The sequence below is a fragment of the Mauremys reevesii genome, linkage group 7 (assembly GCF_016161935.1).
Source record: "Mauremys reevesii isolate NIE-2019 linkage group 7, ASM1616193v1, whole genome shotgun sequence".
Classification (NCBI taxonomy): domain Eukaryota; kingdom Metazoa; phylum Chordata; order Testudines; family Geoemydidae; genus Mauremys; species Mauremys reevesii.
The window spans coordinates 19,798,545-19,819,008 of record NC_052629.1 but is presented as its reverse complement, the minus strand read 5'-3'; the positions used below and the strand labels follow the sequence as shown (position 1 = coordinate 19,819,008).

Below are 20,464 nucleotides of genomic sequence, written 5' to 3'. Positions count from 1 at the left end.
CAATGGGCTTATTCATAGTATAGATGCAGTGGCTCAAAAGCTTGTGTAGTTAATGGAAGCAGCTGCTTCTCCTTTATGCCTGGTAGTGGCAGCTGAAGCCTGGATTTACTGGTGATCCAGTCCATATAAACAGTTCCTAGGGATAAAGCCCTTCTAGTTTGTTTGTGGAAACAGTTTTGTTCATGGAAACAGGTTTTGGCCTTAAGGGCATATCATGGAGAGCATTCAAGTTCATTCTCCTCCAGGGAAAAAAACAGTGGATGAAGTGAAGAGCAGTGGGGACACTTACTGGGTGGAATATGAAAAGCATTGCCTTGTCCAATTTATTGCATCATCACAAACCAGTCCATTCTATTCCTATCAACATCAGCACTGTCATTTGCACCATAAAATGTCTGGGAATCTGGTCACCATTCAACGTACCTCTCTTCTGAGTCCCATCCTGCTGCAAGTTCCTTGCATGCACTGACTCGCCGGGAGGCCCTACACCATATCTGAAGTGACAGTCCAGTGGCAGCAACTGGTGAGGCTTTTCCCGAGAAACTGAAGAGAAACTTAGAAAATCCAAATAACAAAAGAGAAGCAATGAAGGGATGGGAAGAAGGGGAGGAAGAGAAAAATCAAAGGAAAGCAGGAGAGGAGGAATGAGCACGGTTTGGGGGAAGCTGGTGAGTGTTTAAATACTGTTCCAGAAGTACAAGGAAGTAAAAATTAGAGAAATAGAATCAACCTGAGAGAGAGGCAATGGCACTAAGGAACAACTCACTCTAAAAAAGGGTGACAAAAGGTCCAGAAATGAGGGCAGGAGTGGAGAGAATGAGAAATACAAGAAGGAATGCAATGTGAGATTGGGATAAACTGAAGGTGGAATGGGGCAAAAGAAAAGGAGGAAAGGGAAACGAATGAAAGGACATATGGAGAGAAGCAAAGGAAACAGGTTAGATGAGATGTGGTAGAGAAGAGACAACAGAGAGGAGAGGAAAACAGAGGCTGCCAGAAGCAGGTATCAAAATACCAGCTCTCACCCACGCCCCCTCCCTTGCCCCTAAAATAATTGCTGTGAATTGCTCCACCTCAGTTATTCCCATTGCAATCTGTTACCTTGTTCATGCCTCCTCTCCATCTCTGACTGGGGGATTTGCTCATTCTTCCCAGCAGCTAGTGAACATTTGTTTCAGAGCTTAAACATGAGAATAACAGACAAGTGTGGAGAAAGGCCAATATGGAGCAACAACTCTTGGAAGTGAAGAGTAGGAGGTGAGGGGAAGGGACAAACAAACATGTCTGCATTGAGTAATTCATTCATCATTCTTATTTTCTTCAGAAGAGAGAAGTAATTTCAACTCCATAGGCCAAATTCTGCACTCTGTTATAGACAGAAGTCACTTGGAATTCCACCCTTTTATAACAGAAGCAAAATTGGACTCTTAGAGGAGATTTCATAGATTTTGATGAGTCCTCTTCCTTCAGTGATTAAATAAACACATGGATTCAGTGAACAGTTGTTTAGATGCTGCAGGCATTGTTAGGAAGTCTGAAGCCATATGAAAATTGTCTGGGTAAATTCATCATCATCATCAACTCTAAAAACTACCGAGGTTTGTCAAAACTTTTGCAAAAGCTTGCAAACCTCCCAAGCAAAGCTGGGTCCAGTTGCAAGTGAAACTGGCTGGTTTCTGATTTTATCCTGAAGTGGTGTGAAACCCAAAAATGTAACAAATGTGGGTTGAGATCTATGCAAAGCACAAGTGTGGTAGTGGATAGAGTGCCAGCCTTTTCTGGGCTGTTGAGTATGACTGTGTCCTAGGGAGTCATGAATTTGAGGAGCAGCTTCATTGTTTCAGCATGAATACCAGCTGATTAAGAGAGACATTAACAACAGCTCTTTGCAAAGCCATTTTGCTTGTCTTCTCAGACAAAAGAAAGTTGCCAGGGTGCTGCAACCTTTTAGAAAGGGATGTGATGTCCTCTCCTGAGAAATGGATGATATTAGCTGATGGGATTTATTTGGGATGCAGGGGGGTTGTGGCTGAGTATTCTTGGAAAAGTGTGTAATATGTAATGAGTCATTACTGCCAAGGTAGCTTTGTGTTTTATGAGCCACGCATTTTACACAACTGTTCAACACTATTCTGAGTAGGGCACCATAAGCATTCTTCTGAAAATGTGAAGAATGTTTTTGAAGAAATTACATGAAGATATTTAACACATGCACTTTTCTGGCAGAGGAGAAGTATATGTGAATTGCTGCTATTTTCCTAAAAGCCATAGGGGGTCTGTCTCTCATTGCCCAAACAATCTGTGGATAATTTAGCACATCTTTTGTACTAGGAATAGAAAAACATGTCTAAATAGAAGTGTGCAGTCTGAGGACTGTCTTTGGGTTTGAATCTGCTCGGGTTAATGGCAAAACTCCTGCATAAGCAGGCAAGTGAAATTGGGGGGAGGGATAGCTCAGTGGTTTAAGCATTGGCCTGCTAAACCCAGAGTTGTGAGTTCAATCCTTGAGGGGGCCATTTGGGGATTAGTCCTGCTTTGAGCAGGGGGTTGGACTAGATGATCTCCTGAAGTCCTTTCCAATCCTAATAATCTATGATTCTAACTCTCCCATTCTCTTCAGTGAGGAGCAGGATTGAACCTGTGAACATCATTCATGTTAAACATAAGGTATTGCCATAATAATTCCTTTAATGTCATATTAGAGGTCTGCAGATTAAAAAAGGAAACATACTTCAAAAACTACTAGCTCAGAAAAGCTTTAAAGACTAATTTATTTTGCAGATGCTTTTCTGTTGAGGGTTTTGGTTTTTATTTTATTTTTTATCTGGGTATTTTACTGTATTTTCTACTTGGTGTGACTCGGCAGGGACTGTGAATTTTGGCTCTGTAATACTATATAGCCCTTTATACTGTATATACAGATTATGAAGTGTTTGAGGATCCTTTTTGCTTTGTTTTGCTAACCCCATGATGAGCTTGCTGGGCTGGCAGTCAAAAAAGCCTCTTCTGATTTGTAAACTGAGCATATATGAGGCCAGGCCATAGGGCCCTCATTCTGTCTGCTGATGTAGCCTCTTAACACCACTGTGCCAGTGTAAAGGAGCCATAAGGGAGGCATAGACAGTCTTCCATATCTTAGTGAGATTCTGCAGCTGGTGTAGGGATGGTGGAATGGCTCTATCGCCCCTCAGGCCTTATCCTTGTCATAGTAGGAGGATTGATAATGTGTCAGAGGCAAGAATTGCCTGTTACAAACTGGCTCAGTAACCGACTGTACAGTCACCAGTCTGATGAGTGGGTCCCACATGTGTACAAGCCAACAGGATCTGGGTACAGTCTAGTCACTGATTCTTGCTCTGAAACTCTTGGGCATACTCCCAGGCTCAGACCTCTTACCTCACCCTCTTCTGTGGGATGTGGAATGCTGCCTGGAACCAGTGTGTCACACCTTCCAGGCCACCCAGTTACTTACAAATACCCCCTCAAAATTACATCTACACCCTCTGGGCTTCCCAATTTAATCTTTTGAAGGACAATGTGGCAGGACAGCAAGTAAATAGGCTTACAGAAGGAATTGACTTTAATCTTAAAGCAGGTGAGAGTTAGATCTTTGAAAATTACAGTAGTTCTGAGATGCAACTTCCCCTAGACTGAGCTTACCTGTTTTTGAGAGTCTACGTTCATCAGCATTTCAGTCTGGACAGAGTCTTTCCTGCAAGTCCTTCCTTTGTGTGGCAGGGGCCAGCATGGAGCAGGACCCCACTCTTAAATATGGTCCCTATCTCCTTACCATGGGCTCAGTCCCCAGTGCAAAACCATAGTCCGTGTGTTCCCCCCAAGACCAGAGACTGCTCCTTCCTAGCACTCCCTGAGGCACAAATCCACCAAAGTAGGGTGGGGAGGAAGTGGGACTGTAGCCCTGCCCCACTTTTACATTGGGCATTGGAGTTTACTGGCTGTGAGGAGAGCATACTGAGCCCAGTAGCAGGTGTGACAGTATGTTCAATTCCCTGCTCACCCTGGAGCTCTGGGTAGGATTGTGCCTAACTGAAGGACAATCCCTCATGAGTTGATGCAGCTCCCAGCCTCCTCCAATGGGAAGAGTGGCTAAAAGCTGCAACTATCCTCTTGAACTGGAAGATAAAAACAAGAGAAAATAAACACGGAAGCCACTTTACCATTCCTACTGAGTAGCTTCTCTGACTGTGACCTGCTCATCAACAGTGCCGGTAACAATGATAAATATTCAACAGGACTGACTTTGGGTCTGATTCTGCTCCCACTGAAATCAGTGGGTGCATTGTGGCTGGCTGCAGTGGTTCACGAGGAGGCTCATACTTTATATACAGGCGCAAATGAAAACGTCTGTGTTGGTTCAGTGCATATTTCAAGACCTGACATAATTATTTTTGATTTGGTGAACTGCTTACCAGTTATTTCCCACTTCTTGTAGTGTCTTCAATGATGAATCAAAGCAATGAATGAAAAACTGGCATTTTCAATATCTGGTCTGATGTCTTTGTATCTGCTTCCCTGGTAACTCATATCTCCATCTGCTATCCTGGTAAATTCACGAGCAGTGTTTTAAGGGGATCTTTGGCACAGTTTTATAACTTCACGGTATTTTAAAACTAACTAAATAAGGTCATTTAACAATTGTAGGGCCTAGTATTGTGCCATCTAAGTCAATGGTAAAATTTCTGCTGGCTAATATGGGAGCAGGATTGACCTTTTAGGGGTATTTTTAAAAATAACATTTGTACAATAGGATGTGCTCTCCCCTCAGTGAGCATGAATAGCTTTCATTAGCAGTTTCAAAACATGTGGTCCCATCTCCCGATTACAACTAGATTATTTCACTTGTTTTTCACAGGAATAGAAAATGTTCTACCTAAAAATATATGTAATAGTTGAATATAAAAATCCAAAGTACCGCTGTAAATGTTATTGGCCCAAATGTCCCCTCTGCTACACCCATGTAACGTCACTGACATCAGTAGAATTTTTTGCACATGTATCTGAGGGAAGAATTTGCCCTGACAATTTTTTTTTAAAAGCATAATCTTTCTTTTCAGCAAAGGGTAGAGTTTGATAAAGAGTTTCAAACCAACATTCATTTCAAAATGAGAAGTTACTGCAGTACAAAGTAACTGATATATTTTTGTAACAAAGCTTGGTCTACCTAAGATGGCATGGCTGTTGCCATCCTAGATCATGGAATGTAGCCTATGCAGGTGCCCAAAGTTATTGAAAGGATTCCTCAGAATGCTTTGGATCTGTCACTTACTCTGGCTTCCTGTGGCAATAAGAACAAGGGGAACATAATACCTGCTATACTAGGTCAAACCAATGGTACATCTAGCGAGGTATCCTGGCTTGACAAGGGCCAATACCAGAGCTTAAGGTGAGGGTATAGAATAGGGCAGTTGGAATGATCCACCCTGTCTTTCCCTCCCAGCTTCTTGCAGCCAGAGGTTTAGAGTCGCCGCAGTTATAGGGTTGTATCTCTGACCATCTTGGCTAGTAGCCTTTCATGGACCTATTGTATATGAACATATCTAGTCTTTCTTTGAACCCAGTTATACTTTTGGCCATCACAACATCCCATGGCAATCGGTTCAATAGGTTAATTGTTCTTTGTGTGAAAAAAGTACTTCCTCTTGTTTCGATTAAACCTACTGCCTATTAATTTCATTGGTTAATCCCAGGTTTTTGTGTTTGTGGGAAAGAGTAAATAACACTTCACTTTTTCCACACAATGCTTGATTTTTATAGACTCAATCATATCCCCCCTTAACTGTCTCTTTTCTAAGATGAACAGTCCTAATCTTTTTAGTTTCTTCTCATGTGGAAGTCGTTCCATCCCCTTGATCATCTCTGTAGCCCTTCTCTGAATCTTTTGTAGTTCCACTATATTGTTTTTTTACCAGAACTGGACACAGTATTCAAGGTGTAAGTGTGCCATGTATTATATAGTGGCCTTGCGATATTTTCTGTCCCTTTTCTAATAGTTCCTAACATTGTTAGCCTTTTGACCTCTGTTGCACACTGAGCTGAAATGTTCAGAAAATATCCATGGTGTCTCCAAGATCTTTCTTGAGTAATAGCAGCTACTTTAGAAAGTGAAAGAGTACTTTTTGATGTCTCTTCTCTTATGGAAAGTTGTAGAAAAATATGCTCTTTCAAATGTGTGCATGCAGCTCTGTTAGGTCTTATTTTGAGATTTAGTTCATCTGCTCTCATACTATGGATTCAATAGTGCAGCACTGATTCAGAATATAATACTTAATGATGACTTAGTTCCATTGTAAAGGCTACAAGCAGTCTGGTGCCACCGGACAGACTAACATTTATTTGGGCATAAGCTTTTGTGGGTAAAAAATCTCACTTCTTCAGATCCATGCACCTGAAGAAGTGAGGTTTTTTTACCCACGAAAGCTTATGTCCAAATAAATCTGTTAGTCTTCAAGGAGTCCGGTGGCACCTTATTGTTTTTGTGGATACAGACTAACACGGCTACCCCCTGATATTGTAAAGGCTGTTTTTCATGATTGCAGCATGCCAAGGGGGAAATAGAGACATTCTGCCTTGGAGGGTCACAGTGACTCTCAGAGCTTCCCATTTGCATTATGAGTGAGAGTAATTTGTGACATTCCCTTTAAAAAGCTAGAGCACACACCCCTCATTCACCAGACAGCTCTGTGGTATGTACCAAATATCCACATATTCCTCTCCTCACCTCACACTCTTTTTTTAAGCAAGCTGCACCCAGGGGATAGCAGGTCTACCAGCAGCCAGTGCACTTCCTTGAACACAGATGTTGCAGTCTTTGTGAAAGGTGCAAGCTCCCTGCTCCCACTGTGCAGCTGTGTCAGGCAGGGCCAGGACCTTGTCTTAATTACCAACCATGTTCTCCTCCAGTACTTGGGATGTAAAGCATTGTGAGTATGTTTTGCTTGATGATAATACATTGTCTGTCAGTCTAACTGTATCAGCATCTAGATATGGTGTGATGGTTATCCTTCCACGGTCAACAGTTACCCCAAGTTACTACACATTTCCAGGAAACCACAGTTCTGCATTATACTTATAATGTAGCTATTTTTTTCCTAGTATAGTTCAATGTAGATGAGTTATTAGTGCTACAAATACTGGCTACTTCACAGGAACAGTAGTTCCATCTTACATGAGGACTACAAACATGTTTAAATAAAACTTTAACAAATTCAATGGAAATGTCTCATCCAAATACGGTAGTAAAATCAGTAGCTCCTATGCACTGACACGCAAAGAGCTTTTATGATGTATCATACCATTACAAACTATTATTTATTGTGACTCCCACTCAGTGCCATGAATATGGAGATTGTGACAGCTTCCTTGAAGTTGATAAGCTCTCACTGCAAGAATTGTCCTAGCTACCCTGAAATCATGTTGGCTCTGTAGATCCTTCATGCCTAATAGGATTTCACTGGAAATGTCTAAAAATAAATTTAAATAACTAAAACTAAATCAATAATCGTGTTGACATAATCACAGATTAATTATATCATTTATGGCAGTGCATTCTATTCTTAATAAAGAATGCTTTGCATTAACTGTAGCACTGATATTGCATCTTCTATTATACTGTCTTAATGGAACCATATCATGGTTTGAATTGGTTTTATTTTTAAATAGAGGGACAAAGTCCAGATTGGTAAAGGCATTTAGGCATTGGCGTGTTTAGTGTTGCAACATGTAACTGATTTAGGAGCCTAAACCTCATTTTCAAAAGGGATTTAGGCACTTAGGAAAATTGGTGGGATTTAGGTGTGTAAATGCCTAAATCCCTTTTGAAAATGAGGTTTAGGCTCCTAAATCAGTTACATGTTGCAATGCTGAGTGCAGCAGTGCCCAAGCACAGTACCTCTAAAGATCTGGCCCAAAGAAAATAAGCCTTCACCAGCTTAAATGTGGAATTCTCTTGATGGATTTATTTAACTTCGATTTTGTACCTATATTGATATCACTTCCTGGTTCTTGTATCCTGGGAGGAGCTTTGACACGCAACATAGCTTGGAGGCCATTTTAATTAATGCCCTAATCACTGCTCTCTTCAGGATACTTAGCTGATGGTCTAGGCAAGGTGGTCTTGTCTACCTATTTTGAATTGTATTTATAGAGCATCAAGTTCCATTGATGGAGACAGCATCATATTGTGTTTATAAATATTTTTTTGTTATGACTTTAACATATGTTGAGAATATTTTTCAGGGTGCTCATTGACTCACTAGGTGACAGTGGTCAGAGATTAATTGTCATTCTCAAGATGAGTGTTCTTGAACATTTAAGCTAGAATGCAGTATGTAGGTGGGGAGGATAGTTTGACATGAAACAGAATTTTCTTTCAGCAGTAAGGCTGATGAGAGGTATTAAAACAGCAACAGGCAAAACAGTTGCACAGGGTAGAGTTCTGTCAGTGCTGATATATAGCCTTAGTGGAGAGGAGTAAGATGACCTCTGATTGAAGAAGCCTCAGAAGAAGGGTTTGGTTTTTTTTACCCACGAAAGCTTATGCCCAAATAAATTGGTTAGTCTTTAAGGTGCCACCGGACTCCTCATTGTTTTTATGGAAACATTTTGAAATAGGTATACATAAAACATATACAAATACTATGAGGAAGGTCATTCCACTTCCTGGTCAGAGATCAGCTAGCAATATGCTGCTCTTACTGTGTATATCCTTGATAATCAAGGCTTGGTTAAAAAATGTGCACTCTACTCTCCATCAGTAGTTTTGACTTGCTGGAGCAAAAATGATACGACATGTGATACCTGATCAACAAGACAGACACTTGTTACTGATACTTACATTTATAGACTAGACTAATGTTTTCAAAGGCCAGCCTCCACTTTGCCTGTGCCAAATAGCTTGATCAGACTTGCACCTGCATCTTCATGGTGCTAACACCTGCATGCATGTTAACACCTGCAAATGCACTTTAAATAACCTAACACCTGTGCACACAAATGTTTTCATTTGCATCCCTCCTCAATGGGTTTTTCAGAGGGATTTTCTAAAACAACCCCCCCCCCCCCGCCAGGTCTGAGACTATTCAAAGTGCTGTATGCACATACTAATTTCATGTGGATACATGAGGAGGCCAAGAAAAATTTACTCAACTGAGCACTTAACAGCCACACAAAATGCTAGACACAGGCAAGAGACACAATTAAGGGTAGAAAATGTCACCAAAACAGCCAACAAAGTGTAAGGTGAAGGTGAACCAAACCTTTGTATTTATTGTCCAGAAAGATTCACCAGGGCAATGTGGTGAGGGATGCATTTTAGAACAAAGCAAATTTCCAGGTGAACTTTTATCACTTACAGCTTGCTCTGCACAAAAATGTTCTCAATTAGATTGTAAGTGCTTAGAGCCAGTCACTATCTTTGTTATATACTTGTGCAGCACCTAGCACAATGGGACACAAGGAAACTGCAGCTGATACCCAGCAAACAAGGGCTACACATGCTCACTCTGCAGGATCAGCTCAGTAGCAGCAGACTACTGATTGGACACCTCAGTATAAAGCTTGCAGTTGCTGCTTTGTCTGAACAACTAGTTGCTAAACCCAATGTTGATTAAACCCCAGAGACAAAGTCTCTGCTTCCTTGCCTGGTTCCCACTTTGTGCCTGTTCCCACATCCTGCTCCTTGTTCCTGCTTCCTTGCCCTAATTCCAGACCTTCATCCTGTAGCATTTAAAGACAGAAACCAAGTGTTTAATCAGCTCTTAGTGATCACTAGAGCTGAAATCAATGATCAGCTGGTCTGGGGGTTGAGACTTACACCTGGTTAAGTGTAAAGTGTTGCATGACTCTTACTCTAACACCACTTTAAGCCTTGGTATGGCTTCTAAATCTGACTCTGGCTGCCACCCTTGGTGTGACTCTTAACTGAAATCCCAGCTCTACTTTAGGTTCTGACCACTAGAGCAGTGCTGTCTCTAGGCACTACCAGAATACAATTACTCATAATTAATTGCAGCACCAACAAGAGTGTTAGATATATTTGGGCAACTGGGTGAATACAGAAATAATTAATTAAATCCCACTTGAGCCCTAAGAATGAAATTTTCAAAAGAATTCTGCACCTAGCACCAGATTTTCAAAAGAGCTCAGTACATTGGAGATTAGGTTATTTTTAAAATCTGGCCTTAAGTGTCACCATGGCAGCTATTGGGTCCTGAGTACTTTTGCAAATCTGATTCTTATTCAGATCCGACAGGGGTACTGAGCTCTTTGAAAAATCTGGTCTCAACAGGGGGTACTGAGCACTTGAAAATCTGGCCCTGAGCTCTTCTAAAAATCTAACTCTGTGAGTGCACAGGCTCTCTGAAGAGTTGAATTTCACCCAAACTCAGTATAAAGGTTTTGGTCACAAAAGCATAGCTCAATTATTATTATTTTTTATTATTTTAAAAGTTAAACATTTTAAAATTTCAATTATTAAAAAAAACCCCATTGCTTGACAAGCTGCATGATTTCAACTCAATATATTTATTTTAATTAATTTTGGTTACATATTGGCCCACATGTGGTTAGCCTGAGAGCTTTTGAATGTTGCCTATAGGGAGAAGCAGTTGGATAGTGGGCGTTTTAATATTAACACTTTTTTATATTTAATTGCTTCTGACTACAAATTCCCTTCTGATGCAGAAATTCACTTAAATTCCAATATGCTGTTTTTGTCATCTATATATATGTATGTATGTGTGTGTGCGCGCGTTTGCAGTGGTGTTGTAGCAGTGTTGGTCTCAGATTATTAGAGAGATAAGGTGGATGATGAGGTAATATCTTTTACTGGATCAGCTTATGTTGGTGAGAGAGACAAGCTTTTGAGCTTACACTTTCAAGCTCCTCTTCAGGCCTGAGGAAGACCCACCTTGTCTCTCTCTCAATAAAGTGGCATTAATAAGGTGTTGCAAAATTTCAGCCTGGCCTAAAAATCTGTTTTGTCTTGCCATGTTTTTTTTCTTTTTTCTTTCAGAGATCTCTGATTGAAAATGCATGCTATAACAGAGGATGCAAACCTGTTCTTTGCCCATTTTTATTTTCCATTCATTTTTGGTGTTTGTAATGCAGTTAAATTGGATTATGATGATAGCAAAAGAATAATTTGATCAGCTGGAGCCAAGTCCATTGTAGACCGCATTAACTCTCCCTTTGTACTGTAGTCTAATCTCCAACATCATGGCTATTTCAGTCCTGAGCCACTGCCAATCATACTGAATTGTGTTAAACTGTGTGGTGGCTCAGTGATGTGGACAAGCATCCACTAGGGATTAGGATGAGGTCACGAGACTTTTTATTGTTGCCTAGTTAGCGCTTCATCATTATAGACATTTACATTATTTTTTTTGCGCTTAAGCCCATGTTTAAATAAAAAAAAACCCAAACAATTACAATTCTGGATCTATGTACTGGCTAGAAAGCAGGCAGATAACAATTTGCGATCTTCCTCTGTGCCATTTCTGCAGCTGGCATTAACTGTATTGGTGTAAGCCAGGGTTGAAATGAGCTCTGTGCTGCCATCTATTGATGAACTTGGAAGAAAGACTCCAGGAGCAGACCATATTTGCATAGACATACCCTACTGTGCCTAGGTGATCAGCAGACAGACCTGCTTTGCCAGAATGATCAACTGTGGCTGTTTTGGGTTATCCTTAGTGTATGACTATGTATACAGCTGAACTGTACTAAGTAGGAACTTAACTGAGCGTAGATCACCCTAAATTGAAGCTCACTCACTAAGCATGGAGTATTGATGCCAAAGCCAAGTGCAAGGGGATAGGGATAGGTGTAGGTGTTCTTACCTGGTGGTGGGCACTCTGTTTAAGGAGTCCTAGATACCATTGGACCTTCACCCTCCAGCATTTAAAGACAGAAACCAGAAGTCTGATCAGCTCTTAGTGATCAACTAGAGTTGAAATCAATGATAAGCTGGTCTGGGGGTTGAGACTTACACTTTGGGTGGGGACGATGTGCCAGGGAAAGCCAACCCAGAAGATGCAGCAAATGGAGCAGCAGTGAGGTTCCCTTTTACCCATTGAGCTGGGCTAAGAACTGGGCTAAGTGGTGGAACCTCAGAACACGGCATCATAGCCAGCAGCAACAGCAGTGAACAGTGGCAGCAACTGCAATGCTGGCAAGCAGCGACAGAGGTGGCAGCATCGCTGAACTACCCATTCACTCCCAGAAGCGGGAGGTGGATCCATATGAATGCACCCCTGGATTCAGACAGTAAACTGCAAGTGACGCAGGACTTGAACCGGTTCTGTTGTGTAATGCTAAGAGGAACTCCTAGATATTGAACCTGATCTTTGTTGCTGACAACACCACTTGGTGTTATATTACTTTTATGGTGGGTTGTGCTATGTCTATCAGAGAGAAGGGACGATGAAAAGGACAAGTAAGGAAGTAAGAGCCAGAAGATGAGAGAAAGGAAAGATGGGGTGAGAGGCTGGGAAATTAGAGAAAGGAAGGAAAGGGAATGGAATTTATAACGTGTTAGAAGTAGGCACATTATAATGGAGTGGGGTATGGAGGGAGGGGAAAACTCATTGTTCTTGTGACATCAAAGTACTTTGAGATGTGGTCAGTAGGCTTGTGGTGTGAATGATATGAATGTTTCCTATTTAAAGAGAGAAAGATGAGTCCAGTGGTCAGAGTGCTAGCCAGCATGATGGGAAACAGGTTTTGCTACCTGCTCTGCCACAGACTTCCTGTGTGATCCAGGGCAAGTCAATTAGCTTCTCTGCCATTGTAAAATGGGGATAGTAGTGCTTTCCTATGTCACAGAGAAGTTGTGAGGTGTTTAGATACAAGAGTAATGGGAGCACAGAAGTACCATAGATGGATAAAATGCATACCATATAGAAACATTAAATAACAAAAATAAAAGATCCACCACGCCCAGGACATTTCAATTGTGTTTTGATTTTTGTGTCTGTCTTCTGTGAGATTAATAAAACTTACACAGAGATGATAAAATCTTCACAACAAAGGCAGACCATTTTTATCTTTTGTAGATGTGTTATTACAGAGATAGACAGTCTGGCAGAAATGACTTAAAAGTAGAAATGTTTTTTGTAGGAAACACCTGAATCAAGCTGAATCCTAATAGATCCATCTTTCTTGTCATTTGTAGGCCTTTTTCCTTCATGCCTTTTGGTTTGTGGGAGGGTCATGCAAGCTGCATTTAAATCTATGTCTATATTAGAACATTGTGGAGCAGACACAACAAAACAACATCTACACCCTTTAATGGCAGACTGTCTACCAACAAGGTTTATACTATCTGTCCTGTGCACAGGAAATAGTTTGATAAGGAATTCAGTATTTTCATGATGCTGTTATAGGGAATTTCCATGTATTAGGTTTTCATGTGTTCACAAGGCAGATAGGTACCTCTGATTTAGTATACTACAGGACTATTGTAGATCCTGATATTTGTAGAATTAATTCAGCACAGCTTCTCAGCATGTTCTCTGTAAAAGAGCTATAGATGCCTAAAATACTAAAAAGTAGTCCTATATTCCCTTTAATGGGAAAGTTCTGTTGTTAAATGTTTATACGTCTTTTATAGGGTGACCAGACGTCCCGATAAAATCAGGACCGTCCTGATATTTAGGTGTTTGTCCTGCAATTTGTCCCGATATTTCGCTCCGCCGGCAGCACTTGGCCTTTTTTTTTTTTTTTTGCTCTGCCAGTGGACCCCTCCCCCAACCCCCATGTGGCCTGATATTTTCTTCCTCTCATCTGGTCACCCTAATCTTTTATAAAGAGCCTTGAGAAGTTTTGGTATGAAATGCTATTAAAATTGTTATTGTCTTCAAATCTCAGTGCTAATGTCTAGTCTAGTGCATGCGCTAAATCCTGAAGTAGTCAGTTCAGCAAGATGAAACAGAGATTTTGCCCAGTGTTTCCTCTACAAAGAGACTCTTGCTGGTTGTGGCAGGATTTCTCAGAGACAGAACAATTCACTATTCATCTACTCCTGCATTATTTAATTCAAAGGGAGTTTGCAAACAGTGTCAGTTGGAGCCAGATCACATCACATTGTGGGAGAGACGGGGTCACTTTCTTGCTCTGAGCAAGAGGACAGGTGTGCTTATTTGTTGCAGTTTATCAGATACTTCCTAACCCACAGACCACTGCTAAATGAGGACCAGATGTGTGGGCTGCCATGTTAGGCTGGCTTATCTTCTACCACCAATCCTGTACAATCCTTTCAAGCTGCACATGTATCTGTGGGTAAGATCTAGCCACATTTGTATTTTAATTGACAGGCTTCATCTGAGAAGCATGTTACTTGTTATCACTCCCAAGAAGTTACAGGTTCAAGTCTGATCAGTGCCCATTTTCCTTTTGTAGAAATGTGGACATTTACAAGTGTGTGAAGTGAGAAAATCAAAATGGAGATGGTAGCATAAAAAACACTTAAGTCAAGAATATAATTTTAGCCTCCACATGATTTCTTGTCAGTAAATTGAGCTAGTTCCTTTAAAAGAAAATGTTAAGGACCAGAACATTTGCCATGATATCAAAGAAAGAGATGTTTAATACTGTCGTAGACTGGTGGTTTTTACATTCTACATCTGTGCTGCAGTATTATAACATTCTCAGTTATATGGAATTTCAGCTATGATCTGGAATCTTGACATAAAGAAACTCAATGTTTGATTTATTTTTCCAATACATTCAAAACCAGTTCCTTAAGAAAACCAAGGAATAAGGAGCAGAAGGGTAGCTGTGTTAGTCTGGATCTGTAAAAAGCAACAAAGAGTCCCGTGGCACCTTATTGACTAACCGATGTATTGGAGCATAAGCTTTCATGGGTGAATACCCACTTCGTCAGATGCATGGGAATAAGGACTGATTTTTATTATTCATCCTCATTTTATTTTAAAAATCCAAATAAAAATATTCTGAGGTGCATTGTAGTAGGCGGCAGGAAAAGGAACGATGCCTTTGGGTTTGCAATAAAACCTTTTTTGGTCACCCATTCTGACCTTTTGGTTATGCCTCCTGTCCTTGTCAAGTTGCCATGGAGAATAGCAAAAAATAAATCCCTTTGTGGGTGTGTGGGTGTGTACATGTGCACGCATGTGTGTGTGAACATTTCAAAGTGTGGACTCTGCTCTAGAGCTTTTTTTTATTTTTCATTTTTTTTACTGAAATTTATTTTTTGGCAGGGGTTGTCTCCTAAATTCCTCATTTCCATCTCTGCTGGATGTAAATCTGCCTCTTCAAATCTGTAGAATTTATTATCACAGTGGCTTTCCTAGGGCAACCACCACATTATTTAACAAGATCAGGGAAGGAGAGATGCTACTATAAGTGAACTGAATGTATACGGAGCTCTGAAGTTGCTAGTTATATTGTTTTGTATCCTTTTACAGCCAGAAAGACTTGAGACGCCAGCATAGCACTTCAGAACTTATATCCCAGTAAATCCCCTGTCTCTAGAGATCCTGCATTGAGATACAGAAAATTAATACAGCGTTCTGTGTAGGGTGTCTGGATTTTAACAATTATTTAAAAAATACTGCAGCAGTGTGTGTTTTGTGGGTGTTTTTTCAGCTTTGAAGTACAAAGGCAAAAAGTCCAGTGTCTCTGATAATATTCAAGTTTTTGCAGTTTAAACTAGTAGTAATGGGAAAGTTCTTTTTTTTTTTAAAGGCTGAATATTGATTCAAAATGCAAATCAATTAACTGGTCTGGAAAATGCTCATGGGGGACAGATATACAAGATGCACATAGGTACCTAACTTACAGAGATCTTTTTAAAAGTCCTGCTGAGAGCCTCATTCTTACTGATTTTCAATGGGAGCCAGGCACCTAACCTGCCTAAGCACTTTTGAAAATCCCCCTAGGCATCTATCTGCATCTGTAGGTACCTAAGTATTTTTGTAAGTCTGGCCCTACGTGCTTACTATCATATACAATCTTATTTACTTTAATGGGAATACTCCTACGAGTAAGATACACTCAGTAGCAGGTAAGGCCCCACAAGTCATTATATTTTTGCTAGCAGGGGTTGGTTTACTCATTATCTGGGAGGTCACCTCATGATGGAAGAGGGAGGAAAACATCAGTCTCCCGTCTTGCAGAAGTTTGGTGAACATGGGATGAGATTGTTCAGAAGGCTAGAAAGCTGGTGAAGCTCCCTTTTGCCACCCAGCTGTTATGCTATACAAAGCACATGGGCTCTTTTATAGAGGAGAAGGCAAAAACGCCACATTTATTGAGAATACAGCAGTTAGCATATGCTTTTCAGTCATACACATGCACACACACACACAGTCCTGCCAGTTGATGTTTATAGTTACCAGTCCAGAGTCTGGATTAATCTAGTGGCCAGCCAGATTGATCACAGAAGGGAGCTGGGCTCTGTCGGTCACAATCCAATGCTCCTGGAGTGTGGCAAGACGAACCCAAACCCTATGGCAAAGCACCCTGCTTTTCTTTTTCTCTGTTGAAGTCTATGGATTTTGCTGTGTCAGTTTTTGACTGATTACTTCTTAATTGGTGTAAACATTCCAATACACCTCCGAGAGGGTCATCCTGTCCTGGTTTAGATGTAATCAATTGTCTAAGGGGTGCCAGCCTTCACCTTAGGGTCGTCAATCTGCCCTTCCTTCATTGCGTGTTGATGGTGTGGTTAAGTTTCTTCACTCCTTCTTCCTTGACCATTTGGCTATAACAATGGTCTTCCCACCTTATCTTTTCCTGATGCATACATTCCTCATTCACACAAACAGTCTTTTACAGTTAAAGGTATACAGCAGTTTTTATGTTGAGCAAGAAAAGGCATTGTAAATTAAGCCTTCCTAAATCTTATAATCAAAACAATTTACACTGGGCCCCAGGCCTTCAACATTCCTCTAATCTCCTTAACATAGACACAATACAAGATCCCGTCTCTTACTTTCTAAGCCTTAAAACAAAGAAATGTATATTTAATTACAGTGCCTAATTTGTAATACATATAGGAAACCATAGTAGACATAACTTATCGTAAAACAAAAGGGTGACCATAATCAGTCATAAGGATTGTTCTGGTCTGTCATTCCTTTCTGCTATTCAAAAAGGGTGGCTGGCAGGATGAAATCAAATCATACATTAATTCTCATAGTACAATTAAAAAATCCTGCTCCTACACAGCCTCCCTTACTACCCACCAACAAACTATAGTACTTCCTAGAAGTAGCTGGGGGCTAAATTATGAGTTTAGCCCCAGATAGAGGAGCTTCATGAGCTACATCTTCCCAGGCATAATCTCAGCCAGGCACTGTGACTCAGACATACCTCTCTGGGAGATGGTTACTCCCCTGATCCACTCTGGCTCTCGAACCCAGGAAGGAGGGGTTGAGAAGGAAATAAGTGATTGCTGCCCTTCAAAAGGTGTAGCTTACTTCTTCTTTCATACCTGACTAGTTCCTCTGGTCCATGAGTAGGGGGCCATTGGAGCCAATGCTTCACCCTTTCCCTGCCCCCCTCTACTATCTCAACTCCACTCACAGTAGGGAGTACCAGTGAATAGGGGCTGTGCTCCATACCAGATTGACCACAGGATCTGGATAGGTCTGATTCACTTGAGCATAGAGGCGGTGGCTTCTTACTCCTCCGTAAAGCCCTGATTAGCTGTGTAAGACAAGGGCCATAAGGTAAGAATGGGAGATCCTGGCCTGGGGCTGGCTACTGGAAGTAGAGAAGGTCTGGCTGCAGGTGATGGCCCCTAAAAAGTTCAAGTCTATGGAGCTTGGACCATATTATTCCTGTTTTTTATTCATATTGCAGTCGTGTCCAAAATCCCCACTTGGCTAGGGCCCCAGCCTGCTGGGTATTCTGCAAGATACCTCTTTGTGAACCTGTAGGGGTTGGTTCCTTTCCATCTGCTGTGAACCCAACTTCAGGGTTCAGTTCAAATGGCCTTTCTTAAAACACCAAACTTTTCAGGATTCATGCACCCCTAATTTTTGCACCTGGAAATGGAAACAGCCTGTTATTAGAAGTAGGCTGAGCCACTGAATGGAAATGCTGTTGCTTAAAATTCAGGGGATTTTACTCCTAGAGTCTTTATTTACTTTTTTCATCCTCACTGACAGTAACGATAGGAATTATAATGTTTTGTGGCTGGAGTGGGCAACATTCATGGATAATGCAAATTCTCTGGAGTCGATGCATATGGTCTGGATAAACCATCAAAGGGGCTAGAATGTGTTTAGACACTGGGGGAAGGAGAGGGCTGATCCTCTTTCTGGAAACCCAGAACATTATCTTTGGAAATGAACAGCACAACCATCTTAGGTTTTTAAATCATCTGCCAAAACTAGCTCTGCATTTCAGTTCACCAGCCAAGTGCTGACATTACTTTGCCAATTGGGATTTCCATAATTAGCAGTTTTATGAGTGTTGCTATATTAAACACACTTGCATCAATTTACAAAAAAACAAAAAAAACCCCCACAACAAACAACAAAACCCTTTGCCTTCTGTCTAGGAGTGACTGGGTGACGTCTTATAAAGTAATGGTGAGCAATGACAGTCACGCATGGATCACTGTCAAAAATGGATCTGGAGATATGGTGAGTACCACAGAACAAGAGCACCACAAGGAATAGTGGGAAAGCATTACTTGGGGAAAAAAAAGAATCATATTGACTTTTGATGTGCCAGGTAGTAGTATATATTCTTGAGAAGCTCTGTGAGGCTAAAAGGGAGACGATGTATGTATCCCCCCTAGTCCTTCTCATTGTCTGAGTGCTCCTGCCCCAGCTCTGCCAGTCCCTGACCCACTCTGCAGTGTAGATCTGCAGGGTACCATCTGTTATTTTGAAGAACTGGTCTGCTCCCGCTCCTTGCACACAGGAGGGGATAGATCAAATACAGAGTCCCCTCCATGGGCCAGATCCTAAGCTGGTATAAATCCATTGATATCAGTTGTACTACACTGATTTACAGCAGATGAGGATGCCCGCAGGGTGCACGTTGTTTGAGAGAGACGGTGAGGAAGACAGAACTGTGATACTTTCCCCTTTTACTCTGGCCCACTAATATTTGAGCTGAGAGCGTGTTCCCCCTGAAGAGCAATTCATCTCTGAGTTCCCCTCACCTACCTATCCGGGCACAATCTCATTCCAACTTTGAGTTTGATCTAGTTCCAGATGTTATTACCAAAGGTTCGGAGAGCCCTGTTGAACTGAACTTGACGTTTTTGTATGTTTGAACCTGAATAGATTTTTGAAGGAAACAGCGAGAAAGAGATCCCGGTACTCAATGAACTGCCAGTACCAATTGTTGCACGTTATATCCGTATAAACCCTCGGTCATGGTACGAAGAAGGGAGCATCTGTATGAGACTGGAAATCTTAGGCTGCCCCCTGCCAGGTAAGCACAGTTCTCAGTTACATTTGGCAGGATTGCCCACAAACTTTGCCAAGACCACAGGAGTCCTAAAGCCTATCCTGGCATTAATAGCTCTCTCTTGAATGGGCAATCAAAGTTGTGTAAAAGGTAACAGAAATACATTCTACCCTGCTACAACGATAGTGTCAGTGTAATTCTATTCAAATGCAACTAAAAGATATGTATAATGGGCATTATTAATAAACCAAAATTACACATCTGATCTAATGAGGAATTGCTCTTATGTTCAAGCTGAGGTGCAGATTCATAAACCTTACTGAGTGTTCATGTACCAGAGTGTTAATAGAATGATGCATTGAAAGGCTCACTTGTGAATTGCCTAGAGTCACAGATTTTAAGGCCAGAATGGACCACTATGGACATCTAGTCTGACTTCCTGCATAAGATAGACTAACGGACTTCCCTGAATAAATTCCTGCTTCAGGTCTGATAGCTGTGCTTGGACTAAAGCATATCTTTTAGGGGGAAAAATCCAACCTGGATTTAAAATTTACCAACTCTTGGTAAATTTTAAATGTGGCAAATGATTCCATTTTCCTTTAAGACTACGGAAGTCACACATCCTGAAAGTCAACAAAAGATCTTTTAAATGCTAGATATTTCATTAATCATACTCATGCAAAAAATATCTAGTGCTTCACTAGGTACCATATACAAGGTGAAACTAAGTCAAGGCCATTCCAGAAAAAGGGCATTCAAAATTTCACAATGCCTCAAGCTTATATCTCAGTTATGGGTTAGCACAGGGGTAGGCAACCTATGGCACGGGTGCCGAAGGTGGCACGCGAGCTGATTTTCAGTGGCACTCACACTGCCCGGGTCCTGGCCACTGGTCCAGGATGCTCTGCATTTTAATTTAATTTTTAAATGAAGCTTCTTAAACATTTTAAAAACCGTATTTACTTTACATACAACAATAGTTTAGTTATATATTATAAACTTACAGACAGAGACCTTCTAAAAACATTAAAATGTATTACCGGCACGC

General features: G+C 41.0%; 1 protein-coding gene across 5 annotated transcripts in view; it reads left to right on the top strand.

Moving 5' to 3' along the window:
- CPXM2 (carboxypeptidase X, M14 family member 2) overlaps positions 1 to 20,464 on the top strand; it is a 123,423-nt gene that overhangs the window by 65,185 nt on the left and 37,774 nt on the right. For all 5 annotated transcript variants that reach the window (XM_039481913.1, XM_039481912.1, XM_039481911.1 and 2 more), the window contains 2 exons: positions 18,551 to 18,635; positions 19,287 to 19,437. In XM_039481913.1, coding sequence (XP_039337847.1) covers positions 18,551 to 18,635; positions 19,287 to 19,437 — 236 coding nt within the window. The remainder of the gene's footprint in view (positions 1 to 18,550; positions 18,636 to 19,286; positions 19,438 to 20,464) is intronic.